This window comes from Mycteria americana, chromosome 12 (genome assembly GCF_035582795.1).
Source record: "Mycteria americana isolate JAX WOST 10 ecotype Jacksonville Zoo and Gardens chromosome 12, USCA_MyAme_1.0, whole genome shotgun sequence".
Lineage (NCBI taxonomy): Eukaryota > Metazoa > Chordata > Aves > Ciconiiformes > Ciconiidae > Mycteria > Mycteria americana.
This window is the reverse complement of record NC_134376.1, coordinates 11,434,574-11,448,899: the sequence shown is the minus strand read 5'-3', so window position 1 is coordinate 11,448,899 and position 14,326 is coordinate 11,434,574. Positions and strand designations below refer to the sequence as shown.

The 14,326-nt window shown below is 40.7% G+C and overlaps 1 protein-coding gene and 1 long non-coding RNA gene across 3 annotated transcripts; one reads left to right on the top strand and one right to left on the bottom strand.

The window, feature by feature from the left end:
- The first annotated feature begins 2,206 nt into the window (after positions 1 to 2,206).
- Positions 2,207 to 8,295, top strand: RSL1D1 (ribosomal L1 domain containing 1). The gene is made up of 9 exons (XM_075515031.1): positions 2,207 to 2,304; positions 2,393 to 2,532; positions 3,323 to 3,461; positions 4,090 to 4,238; positions 4,440 to 4,541; positions 5,155 to 5,248; positions 5,335 to 5,463; positions 6,243 to 6,449; positions 7,852 to 8,295. Exons 1-9 carry the CDS (start codon positions 2,269 to 2,271, stop codon positions 8,194 to 8,196), a joined length of 1,341 nt encoding a protein of 446 aa, XP_075371146.1. The 5' UTR covers positions 2,207 to 2,268; the 3' UTR covers positions 8,197 to 8,295.
- LOC142416003 (uncharacterized) lies at positions 2,527 to 14,247 on the bottom strand. Of its 2 annotated transcripts, none has more exons than XR_012777592.1 (3): positions 13,804 to 14,247; positions 8,836 to 8,918; positions 2,527 to 2,735 (listed from the first exon to the last, which is right to left on the bottom strand). It is a non-coding gene; the product is annotated as an uncharacterized LOC142416003 (long non-coding RNA). The 2 variants fall into 2 exon arrangements; XR_012777593.1 differs by lacking the exon at positions 2,527 to 2,735 and adding an exon at positions 6,651 to 6,770.
- Between the last annotated feature and the right edge of the window lie 79 nt (positions 14,248 to 14,326).

Sequence of the window (14,326 nt, the reverse complement as noted above, 5' to 3'; positions counted from 1 at the left end):
GCCATAAATAGAAAGGCAAAGGAGGTAAAAATCTAGAGGAGAAGAGTGAATGACTAAGACTCCTAATTTCATGTGTATTAACCCCTGGTTATGCATAGCTGCGTTATCCAGGTAGCAGCTTACTTGTGTGATGAATGCAGACAGCCCAGAGCTGCCAGGGTGCACACAGCGCTGTGAGAATGAGGCCAAAATAGTTCCAGGCTAGATTTGATCTCAAAACAATGCACTTACCCAGTGTGGAACTGGATGGAATAAGCATCCCACAATTAAGCTACTTCCATGTAGTCAGTCAATGCATTTCTAAACTGAAATGGAGGTACAGCAGTTCTGCCTTGATTATTCACACATAAGGAATAAATGGTTTGGCATGCAATAATCACTGGTAGCCTCAACTGTACCGACCCGAAAATAGTGGAGTTCAAGATGCTGAGAGGTGTGTGAGGAAGATGAGTAGCAGAGTACAGCCCCCGGACTTCAGGAGAAAGACTGGTTTATTCAGAGAACCAGTAGGCAGTATCCCATGGGAGGCAGCTCTGAAGGGCAAAGGAGCTCCGGAAAGCTGGCAGCAGGTCTTTAAGGACAACCTCCTCCAATCACAAAAATAGTCCCTCCTGATACTCGGGAAAACAAGTAGATCTATCAGGAGACTGGCTTGGCTGAACAGCGAACTTAGGACAGCACTCCAGTGCAAAAAGACAGTAATACAAGAGGTAAAGTCAGGGATAGGCTGCAAAGAAGGACTCTAGAAACATTGTTCAGGCATGTAGGGATTGTCTTAGGAGAATAAAAGCTCACCTACAGTTGAAATGGGCCAGGATGTCAAGGGCAACAAGAAGAGCTTCTACTGCTACAGTAGTAGCAAAAGGCCAAACAAGGACACGAGGGATGGTTGCTGAGTAGGGTAAGTGATTTTGGGTCCAGTTGGGCTGTATTCAAGGGTGCTGAGAGCTGGCTGAAGTCAGAGCAAGACTGTCATCTTTGAAAGCAAATTGAGGGAGGGTCCCAATGACTGGAGAAAAGCCAATGTTCCCCCACCTTCAGAAAACACCAAGAGGAGAATCTGGGAGCCACAGACCAGTCACGCTCAGGTCCCTGGGAAAATCATAGAACAAATCCTCTTGGAATACATTTTTGGGCACATGAAGGAGGTGCTTAGGAACAATCAGCATGGATTGACTGACCGCAAATCATCCTGACCAACCTGATTGCTTCCTATGACAAAGTGACTAGATCTGCAGACGAGGGACAGGAGTGGATGGCATTCACCTCAAGTTTAGCACAGCTTTCAACAGACTCCCACAATCTTCTTGTATCCTAAACATTATGGTCTGGGTGGGTGGCCAACTAGATGGCTAACAACTGGTTGGACAATGGGACTCCGAGGACAGAGATAACGGCTTGTACCTCTGCCTGAAGGCCAATAACAAATGCAGTACTGCTGGGATTTATCCTGGGACATGTTCTATTTAATATCTATCAGTGACCTGAAGCATGGTCACATCAAGTTCACAGATGACATCAAATCTGGGGGCCAATCAATACCCTCATGTACAGAGGGACCTAGACAGGCTGGAGGGATTAGGCAACACAAACCTTTTGATAGTCAACAAATGCAAATCTGCGTTTGGGAAGGAGTAGTCCCTCGCGACAACACTGGGGAATGGCTGGCTGGGGAGCCGCTCTGCTGGAAAGGACCTGGGGGACAGCAAGCTAAACACGAGCCACCGAAACACGTTCCCTGCAGGCAAAGGCGGCCAGCAGCATCCCGGGCTGGACCAATACAGCACCATCAACAGATCGAGGCGAGTACGACAAAAACGTTTTTTCACCGTGAGGACACCCAGGCATAGGAATAGGTTGCCCAAACAGGGAGCGCAGCCTCCCTGCCTGGAGGTTGTGGAGCTCCGACCGGACACAGCCCTCCGCAACCCGGTCTGCCCTCCGGCTGGCCCTGCGCTGGAGCGGGCCGGACTGAAGGCCTCCGGAGCGCTCTTTCAAGCTGAAGGAGCCCGAGAACCCGCCGCTCCTCCCGAGGGCTGCGCGACCCTCTGGGGCAACGCCGCCTCCCGAGGACAGCACGGCCTCCGCGCTCCCGCCGCGCGGCGCCCGCCTCCCGGGAGGAGCGCGAGGGGCGGGGCGGACTGGCCGGGAGCCACGCCCCCTCCCGGCCCCGCCCCGCGCCCCCCTTCCCCTCCGGACGTGCCCCGCCGTGCCCCGGAAGGCAGCGGGTGCGCAGGCGCGGCGGCTGCACGTGGCGCCGACGGAGCCATGGCGAAGGGGCCGGAGCATCTGGAGCGCGCCCAGGTACTGCGGGGCGGCGGGTTGGGAGCGCGGCCGGGCCGGGCCGGGCCTTAACTCAACTCCGGCTGCTGCCGCTGTCGTGCCGTTGCAGGTGAAGAAGGCGGTGGAGGCCCTCCTGGCTTTCTCCAGAAGCAAGGCCAAGGGAGACGCGCTGCTCCTCAACGAGAGCGAGAACGTCCACCTCGTGGTGACGGTCTGGAAGGTCCCGCGGGTGGCACAGGTCATCAAAATGTAAGATATTCACCCTCGGCCGCGTAGTTACAGGGGTTGCTCGTGTCCTTTGGCTTGGAAAAGAGCACTTGGCCCGTTCTGAGCTTGAGGGGCTTGACGGCCACGGTCCTGTCTGGCAGTTCCCGTGCCGTGAGGGAGAGCTGTCGGGTCAGACCACTGCTTCACCCCCGCTTTTGCTGTAACTGGAAGCTCGGCTGTGCCTGCTTTATGCACACAGAGAATACTGATTTTGTTGGTGTCAGTTACAAGGTATGTGCCTTTCGGTCCTGAAGCTCAAGAAAAGAAGTCAACCTCTTTTTTGTCTTGATCCACCACCAAATCATTAGAAGGACCCCTTTTTCTTTCTTGTGATACCCAAACCCGAATATGAGTTATAAGTTTTCTTTTAGACTGTAACTATGCTATATTGAGAAAGTTTATGTCTGTTTATCTGGGTCCCAGTACTACAAAGACATGTCTAATGACTGAACGGATGGTCCACCTCCTCCTCTTCCTCCCAGGACCTGTGTGGTAACGGCTCCTAGCAGGACAGATGGATTCAGTGGTGTATCTGCCTGGAGCCAGGGTATATGATTGTTAACCTCTTATAGTGGTTTTAAAACCTCTGTGTGGTTTTAAAAGTGTAGGTTCCACAGAGGACGTTTAGTAGTTAACGAAGAACAGCATCTAGATACGTAGCTTCCCTGTAGTACTCGTTAAAGGGTGACAATGCCTCAGTGTAGACCTAGTGCTGGAAGAAACTTCTTTCTCCTCTTAGACATTCCCTGTCCATCTTGTATTCTCGTTGTAGACCACTGCCCCATGGCATTCGACCAGAAACAGCTGAGGTTTGCCTGTTCACAAAGGATGAACCAAATTTATCAGCAGAACAGACTGAAAATCTGTACAGGAAACTTTTAATCCAGAATGGGATCAGAAGTGTTAGCCAGGTAAGAAAGATATATGATGGTATAGTACAGTACTGTTGTTTCTTTCCTCTTGTACCAACAAAAAGGGAAAGTAGTTGTTGTTTTCTGCTGTTTAATATTCTAATCTCAATGGTTCCAAGTTAATGATCTCTAGTAAGATTTTTCTGACTATTCAAACTGTAGTTTTTCTAAACTTCAAAATTTACTCAGAATAATTTCTTCAGTTTGAAACATGATCTTTAGCAATCAGATGTAATTGCTAGATAAATGCTCAATATTTATTTTGAGTAAGCAACTGGAAAAACTCATAATGTAAAAGAATATTTGAGTTCTTTGCAGCTGGATTGGATTGTTTATGCTGCTAGCAATAAAATGAGAAAATAATTTTATTTTTGTATTTAACTTCGATGTAGATGTTACCGTGTACTGAAGTTCTGTTTGGTGATTCACAGTTAATATGCAAGAGATCCATATTGTTTAGCTCTTAAAACAAAAAGTACTGTATCTTTTTTCTACTGATTGTCTTCAGCATTCTAAAATAATGCACCATGATAGACTATCAGTTAGGCAAATTAATTCTGTGCAGTTCTAAGAAGTATTCTAGGCTGCGTTTTCAGCAGTGGGGACTAAACTGTTACTTGCATTGCAGATCATCTCATACAAAACTCTCAAAAAAGAGTATAAACTATTTGAAGCAAAGCGTCGCCTCCTGAACAGATTTGATCTCTTTCTGTCTGATGACCGAATTAGAAGGCTTTTGCCCTCACATCTAGGAAAACACTTTTATGAAAGGAAAAAGTAGGTCTTTAAATTCTGTATATCCATTTTGCGTTAGCTTTTTTTTAAGATTAGATTCTTCTTAGGAAAGTTTTGGTTGGTTGGGGTTTTGGGGGGTGGTGTTTTTGTTTTGGTTGGTTGGGTTGTGGGCTTTTTGGGTTTTTTTTTTGTTTGTTTGGTTTTTTGTGTTTTTTTTTTTAATCTCCCCTCTTTCTTTTTGAGGGCACCTTTATCTGTAAACCTGAAAGCCAGAAATCTTGCTAAGGAACTACAAAAACATATCCAGGGGACTACACTCCCAGTTACCAACAAAGGGTGCTGTTAGTAAGTATGAGTAGATTAATACTTCACTTGCAGGACAGTTGTACCTTAACTGTAGGAATTCTAAGTGAGTTATTTTTATTCCATTAATACGTGAATAAAAGAGGTTAAGGGTCACCATTCCAGATATGGGCCATTTTGAAACTTAACCTGTATAAAGAAATCAGTAGTTCTACTTACTAAGAAGTTTTACTGTAAAGTTTTTACTTTTTGTCTCTTTCTCCTTATACCTAAGGAATTTCTAGGCAACTATCGCTGTCAAACAGCACGTACAATCTTAGAAAAATATTATTGTTAAATTAGATAAAAACTACTTCCAAAATACTATATTCTTATAAGACTTTTCTCATTTATTGTGCATCTAAAAGGATCTAAATTGGTAATATGGTTACTAATATAAGGCAGAAGTGGCATATCCCAATATGGAAAGGTTAATACAGGTGAATCTATTCTGACTGTTATTACAAAAGACTTCTGCAATAGCCAGCCATCCTTTATGAAAGTTAAGATAATTGCAGATAAGTGGGCTTTTTTCATTTCTGGGTATGCCTAGGAACAAGTAACTCAAAGTATGTTTATTTGCCCACATATAAATATTACTTTTCACTTCTTTCAGTACAGCACGTATAGGTCACACTGGAATGAAAGTTGATGAGATACTAGATAATATCATTGCGGCAGCTGAGGTGATTGCTAAGAAGTTACCAAAGGTACTGCTGATTGACTGCATTAAAGCCAACTCAGTTCATAATTCAGCCTTGTTATTTTTACATATACACTGGTTTTGTTGTTGCAGAATTGGAAAAATGTAAAAATTCTTCACCTCAAAACACTTAAATCAGTTGCACTTCCGATTTTTACTGCAAGTATCTCCAACTTGGATGAGCTTGACAGACAGCCATCTCTCAAAAAAAAGGAAGTAAAGGTAAAAAAAAAAATTGTTCAAACTTTCCATAAAACCAAATCGGAACAACTAGTTCTTTGGCTTGCTTTTATGCATTATAGTGTGTGATGCGTTGAGTTTAAACATTTTAGTAGTTGATGGCAGGTGTTTATGGCTACAGATGGGTTAGGCACTTCTGACTCCGAGTGCTTCAAATACTCAGTAATACTAACAAAATCATGGAAACTCCCTCATAGTTATTTGCAATTTGCTTTACAACCTAAGTTAAGTGTTTCTAGTCCTAAACTGTAGGGCACTGAGATTCATTCTTAGAACTTTTGCTTGTATTGTTTATTCATATTTGCCTTCTGAAAATATACCTGTTAACATATACATGGATTCAGACTATGCATCTATTATTTGTTAGCTAATCAGTGGCATCTGAATAATTCACAAGCTCATATATTTGTATATATGAGGGGGGACTCACCTACATTTCAAAAAAAGAAAATAAGCAGCTATTTCTTGGTACTGAGTTCTGCTTATTATGTTATTTTGTCTAAATTTGGAGTATATATATTCAACTTAAAGACTGTAATTGTGACATTATTATTGTTTACTTATGAGCTATTTATAATAAACTTCTGAAAGTAATGCATTTTTTCATATTTTACATATGGTGGACCAGTCCAGGTCTATTAAACAACAATATTTAAATTAATGTCACTAGATCATCTTATTTGTAACCATATGAAAACAATTATTATACATTTAGAAATGTTATGGGGATTTGTCTGAGATGTACTTCCAATTAATTCTAGAAGGTAAAGAACAAGAAACCAAAGAAGGCAGGTAAAAAACTGAATTCAAGTCAAGTCCCTTTGACAACTGAAATGAATGCTGCTGCTGCTACCAAGGAGCTTGTGATAAAAGAAAAAGTAGAAGTAGCCCAAGAACCAGGTGATCATGATGATGAAGAAATACCACAACTGGTGCCTGTGCAAACAACCAGCTTAGCTGAGCTGAAGGTAATTGTTTAATAATAATACTGAGAAATTCACGTTTCAGTTAAAACTAAAGATTTTGAACTGTTTAAATTATTCATTGCTCCTTAGGGAACAGTGTGTGTTAACACACTTCAAGTGAACTAGATTTTTTGTAAATACATGATGAAAGCAAGAGTTGAGTGTATGGGGGGTGGATGCCTTGGGGAGATGGTTTGTTTTGGTGTTTTTTGGTTTTGAGGGTTTTTCAGTTAACCCCTCTTACAGACAAAGGAAGCCAGTGGTTATTGTCCTTTTACATATTTTTCTGAATAGCAGCAATTTTGTCTAGGTCGAATAACAAGCCTGAAGTCAGAAGAAAGGGTGAATGATTGAGAAACAGCTTAATACTTAATCAAGTAAATCATAAAATTTTTAATTCAAAATTTATTGTAAAATTAAATTTTAATGTATTTTAATGTATCATTTTCTGCCTGGAGTGCAAAACTTGAGGAAAAGCAAATAACATTCTCTAGGATAGTAATATGCAACATTATCAATCACATAATATAAATTGAGAGCTAGCAGCTTGCATGAAATACTGTACAGACTTACTGTTGCCAGTATTGGAGATAACGTGGATCATGTCATTAACATGTCTGCAAAACAACCAGACTGATAATACTCACATTTAACAAATATCTAGGAAAGATATTTGGATGAATAGAACAATAACACTTATAAATTGAACTTAATTATACTGCATTCATGATTGGAGCATATCCTTAAACTCTAAGGATGCCCAAACTAAAACTATGATTATGTGCAGGCCACCAAAAAACCTCATACAGCTTCCTTCAAGCTTCTGTCATGCAACAGGTCTAGATTAGCTCATGTGATGTGATTGCCAGAGCCCCATTTCCAGACCTCTGGGATAGATACAGCTAGACTTGGGTTGCTGATGACAGCAACCTCCTTTCATGAGGGCCATTTGGGAATATGTGATGAACTCTAGGGAATACTAGGTCTAGTGCACAAATAAGAGTGCAGTCAGTTTGTGTGTGTACAGCTGGACTTCAAACAGAGCTGATCTGTATTCAATCTATTAAGCCTGGAAATGCAGCAAGAAGACAACTGTGGTTTAAAGCTGTGCCAGCAGAGGTCAGTGACTAGACTGGCCAAGAGAATCCTTGCATCTGTTAAATCTATTTACTTTCTTACTATTTTGGTTTGGGGTTTTTTTTTTTTTTTTCATTATTTTAATGATTTAATTCTGTGTTTAATCCTCTGCTTCCAAACTGAAATGCGAACAAATTACTTGGGCTAAGGCACAGTTCAATTGATAGAAAGCATTTGTCACTTATAATGGTTTTCACTGATCCTTCTTGAAAAACAGTAAAGATGTTTTGTAGGTGGAAGGGTAATTTTTTGTGTGTCTTAAATACAGAAAATGGAACCAAGTCCAGAAAAGGGTGACAACCTGGGCAAGAAAACTAAAACACCCCTCGGTAAGAGGAAGAAACAACCTCTAGCTCTGGAGACTCCAAAAACAAAACATAAAGTTACAGAAGAGTGTGCAGACTTGAAGTCATCACCAAAACAGAAAAAAGCCGAACAGCTCAGCATGCCGAAGGAAGCAATAAAAGAAAAAGAGACGAAAAAGACTCCCAAAAAGCCTGAAGCAAAGTCTTTTGCAACACCCAAAGCTGGCAAATCAGTACAGTCAACCAAGAAGTCTTCAAAAACACCAAAGCAAACACCCAAGAAAGCACGCAGGCCGCAGTCAGCATGAATGTTGTCTGTTGTAACACATTTTATATAGTCATTCAGTGTTGTCTTTTTAGTAAACAAATATATTGGTGAAGTAAAATACCTTCTCAAGAAAATCTGATCCCAAGAGCTTTTTTCATTATTCAAACGATTCATTTGTGTTTCCTTCTAACTGACATGCTGGAACAAATAAACTCACGATCTTAATTAGCTTTATTTATTACCTTTTATCTTTTCATGGCCCAAACTAAAAGCACGAAATTCTTTAAGTGTCAAAGAGCAGGGAGGGGACTCTTCCAGGAAAAAAAGCTGAGAAATATTTTGTAAGTGACATCTTCCTGAAGCATAGCTTAGTACTGGAAGAGACAAGGGCTGAAGCAAGAAGCATGCATACCAAGAGCAGCAATCTGTTTAACATGTGATTTAAAAAGCGAAATAGCTGCTACCATTTTTTCTTAAACTGTTGAATATAATGAAAACAGGTTGACATCTATCAGTCTTATTCCAGATATTTGACTTAGCAGCCTGATAACAAACCAAACTTAAGATATTTTTCACTGTTTTTACCTAGGGTATTTGTATGTTTAAAAAAAAAAAAGCATGGACAATTTTGTAGGCTTTGACCATTTATACTTTATGACATCAAGCAAAATCTCCTTACCTTCACTTTTGCATTTTATTTCTGCTACTGGAACAATTGAGGGTATTCCTGCATGCTGGTCACAATATTGTTGTTTCTTGCATCTGAAAAACACCAATGGCTGTATGAATTTGGGGTGTGCCAGCTAAGTGAACCAGTCCCCTCAAGGCATGAAAAATACATACTGCAGAACTAAGGTTATATATTTGGAATTTTACAGAATAACCAAATTGTTGCTCTTTGTATAATTACTTCATATCCTTCTTGGAGTGAGAATACAAGGCAGATTTGTGATGAAAAGTCCTAGTGGTAAAAATATTAGAAATATTTTACTCAAATCCAAATAGGAAAAAGGTCATAAGAGACAAGAAGATTTAATCAGCAGTATGTAACCAACCTAATTTGCAGAGTTCAAAAAAAAAAAAACCTATTCCATCTCCTATTTAGGATATCCCATATCGATAGATTTGCTACCTAGAAAGTAATTGGGTGCTAAATAAAAGGTGGTGAAATAAACACTAAAGAGTATGAAAAAATTCTGCTTGATCCATGGTGTCAACTTTCTGTAACACATGACCTCTTGTTCTAGTCTACCATAAACATTTTTTAATCAAGAAACAAATTAATCTTAGCCAAAAAGGCAAGTCTGACTCAATAATCCCTGTTAGATTCATGCTAACAAAAAGATCTGATCTTGCCCAAAAATAATTGCATCACTTTCTAGTCTGGGCTGCAAAATATTATTTCACTTCCATACCTAGCAAAGCAAGAGAATAGATGCAGAACTCTCTTTCTGGAAATGTGGTTTTGTATCTAATAATTCATGTTAAAATGTTTCTTAATTTGTAGATGTGCAGAAAATTATGAAATGAAGATCCTAACTTCTGTATGAGTAACTGATAGTGAGCCGTACTAGCTTTTAGGTGCTGGAAAAACACATCCTTCACATTGAAAATATTAACAAGGACTGCCTTGAAATTCTTCAGCATCTTGAGCAAATCTATGTTGGGACTGCAGTACTTAGTCTTGCCTTTTCTTTGATAGCAACACAAGAATTCATACAGCTAGGTAAGACATGTAAAGCATCTGACTGATGCAGCTACAAACTAACCCATTGGGGAAGAAGTATATATTACATATTCTATATAGCAGAATTTGCTCCTTTTATGTTGCAGAGTATCCAGGATTCTGACAATTAAATAAGATGTAACACTACTGATGTGATTTTTATTCTTTCTATGAGTAATGTACTCTTTCATTAAAAAAAATACATTTAGAATGCAGGAAATCAGTGGGTAATATTTTGACGTAGCTATTGCAGATCTTCGCTTGGAGCCATTTGCAGTAGTCACCCTTGCTCAGAAGCAGGAAGTTACCATTGTTACAGGGAGTTGTATTTCTCAGCTTCTCAAAAGACTGTATGTATTGTAGATCATGTTGAATGATGGTGTTAAATTTGTTATGTTTATTCAGGAAACTATTTCTTAGTAATGTTTTTCTTGCTTGTTTAAGAGATCTGGGGAAACGTGTCACTTTGCTAATCAAGAAAGAAGGAAATACGAAAAACTAACATTCTTTCCAAGTAGGTTGAAACTGTGCCTATTGCTGATGCATTACAGAATCAAATCAGGTGTAAAACAATTGGTTTTAATTAACTAATTTCAACTGGCAAGCTGTAGGGACCACTCCTTACTATAAATGCTCATGTAACAAAGATAACTGAATTTTCTATGCTGGCAGAAGCAGCTAAGGTGGAAAATACCTCCCTGAGGGCTGAGCTGGTTTATCTTTGCAAGGCATATTGGTGAGTATTAAGTTCAGTCTTACATGAACAGCTAATGGGCAGTAGTCACGTCTGAGCCTTTGTAAGGACGTTTCTGGAAAAGATCATCAAGAGACAAACAAATCTGGTACATTTATGTATAAATTCTCATAGACCAACCATTTTTATTCCTGTAATATTTGTTCTGACCGACATTAGAAGGTGAAAGGTTTAATAGACATCTGAATAATTATTTAAGGTACTATATCTTTGAACATACAATCTTTATGCTCTTTAAAAATTGAAGGTTGAAAGAAAGGAGGAATGAACCAGAAAAGGCATTTATGGTATGGCTAGTGAAATTACCAGTCTTACAATAAAGCTGTATTACCACAAGTTCTGTCAGGACCCCCATAAGTCTGAATTTTAAAAGGGGACTATGGTTAAACTCTTATGCAACACTTTCAATAGTACTATTTGTCCTCAGCTAAGGTTTGGGGGTTTTTTAATAGAAAAATCTGTTAACTTTTTCGCTATTAAGAGTGTAGAATAATAATATTTTTAAATATGGAATTGTCAAGACACATCTAAGCTCTTGAAGCATTTCAAGAAATAGAAACAGTGCTTTCTTTACACAGCTCATGTATCCTTGCATTAAGTGCTTTGTGGAGACTGGGTATAATAGCCAAAATTTTTTTTGTATCCTTCATGTAAGCTTAAACTTCCTTTAGAAGTACTGAAAGCACAGTGGCCATATGGAGGCTAGAAGGGAAGAGGAAGACAATACCTTTCAAAATATCCGCGTTCTCATAACAACAACAACAAAGTATTCTGTTTTATTATTAAAATTTGCTTCAAGAGTTAAAACTGAACTCCTAATTAGATTAAGGACAAGCTTCTGCAAGAAGTCTTTGCTTTTATTTGAAAGGTTTCATACAGATACTACCAAAATATTTTTCTCTAGTAGCACAGTGTAGTTGTTTTGACTAGAATTGATTCTGTATTACTCATTTGTTCTCCATATTTGTATTAAAGTGGGTGCTAACTCACGTTCCTCACAGAGATAAACTGGAGTGAGGAAGCAAGTCTTTCAAAAGACTGCAGTGAGTATTAGAAACTAAAACTACAGTGAAACAACTTAGTGCAGCTACCTTGCAACTTACTGCTCTACTGAAGCCAAAGTGCCTTTCTTTTCCCCCAAAAAAAGGCTGCTGAACTACTCCTCTTGCAAGAGAGGAAAAGCTTAGAAACTACATTAACTTCTACTCTGATTTATATGGCTGGGTGCTTTTTTAAAAAAAAGAATCAAATGGAGATATATTCAATGCATTAGTAACTTCAACAGGTTCATGTTTTGAACAGTATTGACCCCTTGCTGAAAAATGAATTTCCATGGACAGATAAATAGGGAAGAAAAATACCATCTGTCTAGAAAAAACATAGACTAGTTTATGCCTGTAGCTGGTCTGTAAGCCTTCTGCCATGATTATAGAAATCAGTATATTTGTATGCATGTTTGGTAGGACAAGGGCAATAATGTAACTTACACTTTCAGATTAGCCCTTAAGTTCAGCATTACTGGGAAGACTAACAGCTAATAATAAAGCAAATATCTGAATGCTATCAAACCAAAATCTTGGCAGGAGGGATGCAGAGAAGATAATAGAAACTTGCTCACAAACTCATTTTGTAGGAGTTAATTACAGCTTGGGCCCTAGGGGGAGGTAAGTTTGATGCACAGAATAAGAATGCCATAGGGCTAGAACTATGACTTTAATAACTCTTTTTCCAAAGAATCTGGGTTAAGATTATTAATACTGATTTCTATTTAAAATTCCCTCAGTATTTGTTATTCCATTGTAATTAGATCTGCCTTCTCACCCTATCAATCTTCAGATTAAGCAAAATGGTCATGATTGTTTCTTTTAGGGTTGGATATGATTTTTAGAATTCCTACTGCTGTCAGGATAAGTATGTAATGCTAAAATGAGATTGACTTCCTAAGAGCTATTCTGATTCTAATGGAATAAACCCCCAAAAACTAAGCAGGTATATGAACCTCACTCAGACTTGGATAACTGGTACGTTATCTTCTTTCTCTTACACTTGTGAGAGGGACAAAAGTTAGGTGGTTATTTAACACCATAATATGAGGTAGAAGTAGAACCATAGGTGTTTTATTGAAGCTAAGTTTAAACTTTAAAATCCAAAAGATAGTGAAAATAATAGGGAAGAATAGCAGTATAGGCTTTTTCGTACCATAATTCTTCTCAAGATAGAAGTAGTATTAGATCTCAAAGTGAAAGATATTTTATTGTTGAAGTACTCAGAATGATTTAAACTTTTTCTTTTTAAGAGGATTTCAGCTTGTGATTTCCTAAGGACATCTTTTATGGAATAATGTCAGTAACACAGGCAGTCACTAATGAAGAAGTGGCTTTACCTAGTCCTGATTCTCAGTGTTCAGCAGGAGCAATAAGTGAACCAAGTGCTATAATAGGAATTGAGAGTCTGTAGTCTTACCGTAGTAAGCCAACAGCACTCATTGTCATTGGAGGAACAGTCTTCCTCAGTGGCATTGTTCTTGGCACACTGTACTTCCACAAATATGTGGAAGCTGCATATGCTCTTAGGCCCATCAGACTTTCCATTGGCTTGATATTTCCAGTTACTGGAACAGTGTGGCTTACCCATCATTAAACACAATGTTAGATATAAGGGCCTCATGAGATGTGTGCAAGAGAGCCTACAGCCAAATATAGTTCTTGTGCTTTAGGACTTGGGAGTGTTAAGAGATGTGTAGCAGGTCATTAACTGACACAAGATTGAACTGAAATATGTGTCTTGCCTTTTACATAACCGTGTTACTTGCTGGATTTTTCATCTTGCATTCACAACTAGTTCCCTGCTTGTTAACCTGGAGTTGTATTCTAGCTACTCTTTTTAAGCCAACCTCCTCAACTACATGAAGTAGTCTGTATGACTTTGCAGATGCACATTATAACTGTCTTGCAAATCTCTGTTGCCTACTAGTAGCTGCCTCCTCTTGCAAGTGTGGAGGTCTACAACGTGTACATTCATCTCAAGACCACCTTTTTTGAAGTGCCTCCCTTCTAGGGTGTCTGAGCCTCAGCAAACTAAGGCAAAGCCTTACCCCCCTTCTCAAGGTGACACTGCCTCAACTGCAAACAGTTAAACGTGTCCAGCTGTGTCTTCCTCACGCTCACCTGCACAAGGAAATGGCAGCAACCACCACTTGCAAGGGATGCCTCAACTCCAAAACGCTGGCAGTTGCTACAGACCGATCTTCAACACCCGCTCCCGCTATTCCCTTATGAAGCGGCGCAACGCCTGGAAGAAGAGCCAGCCGCCTCGACGAGTGGAGGGCAGGAGGAAGGGGCCTGTCAGGGGGCGCCCAACGCCGCGGCGGCGAGGAGAGGCCAGCTGCAGGAACCGGACCGCGGCGAACGAGGCGTCAGCAACGCCTAGCGCGGCTTAAGATGGGAGGGGGGGAGTGCCCGCGCCGTCCCGGTGGCAGCGGGGCTCCGTGGGACCGGCCCCGCGGGCGGCGGCCCTCCCGCCTTCCCCCTCAGCGGCCGCCGGGCCGTGGGGAGACCCCCCCCGCGAGGGGGCGTGGCCCCGTGCGCAGGTGCAAGCGGAGGGGCGCGGCCTAGACGTCCCCCTCAGGTGCGGCGCCGCGCCCCGCCTTCCCCTCAGGTGCGGGCGGCCCGAGGCGGCGGTGGCGCCGCT

Excerpts from the sequence above, each read along its gene's own strand:
- RSL1D1 (XM_075515031.1), top strand. The coding sequence starts at position 2,269 with ATGGCGAAGGGGCCGGAGCATCTGGAGCGCGCCCAG. Across the intron at positions 3,462-4,089 it reads GGATCAGAAGTGTTAGCCAG|ATCATCTCATACAAAACTCT; the intron begins GTAAGAAAGATA and ends CTTGCATTGCAG. Across the intron at positions 6,450-7,851 it reads CCAGCTTAGCTGAGCTGAAG|AAAATGGAACCAAGTCCAGA; the intron begins GTAATTGTTTAA and ends TCTTAAATACAG.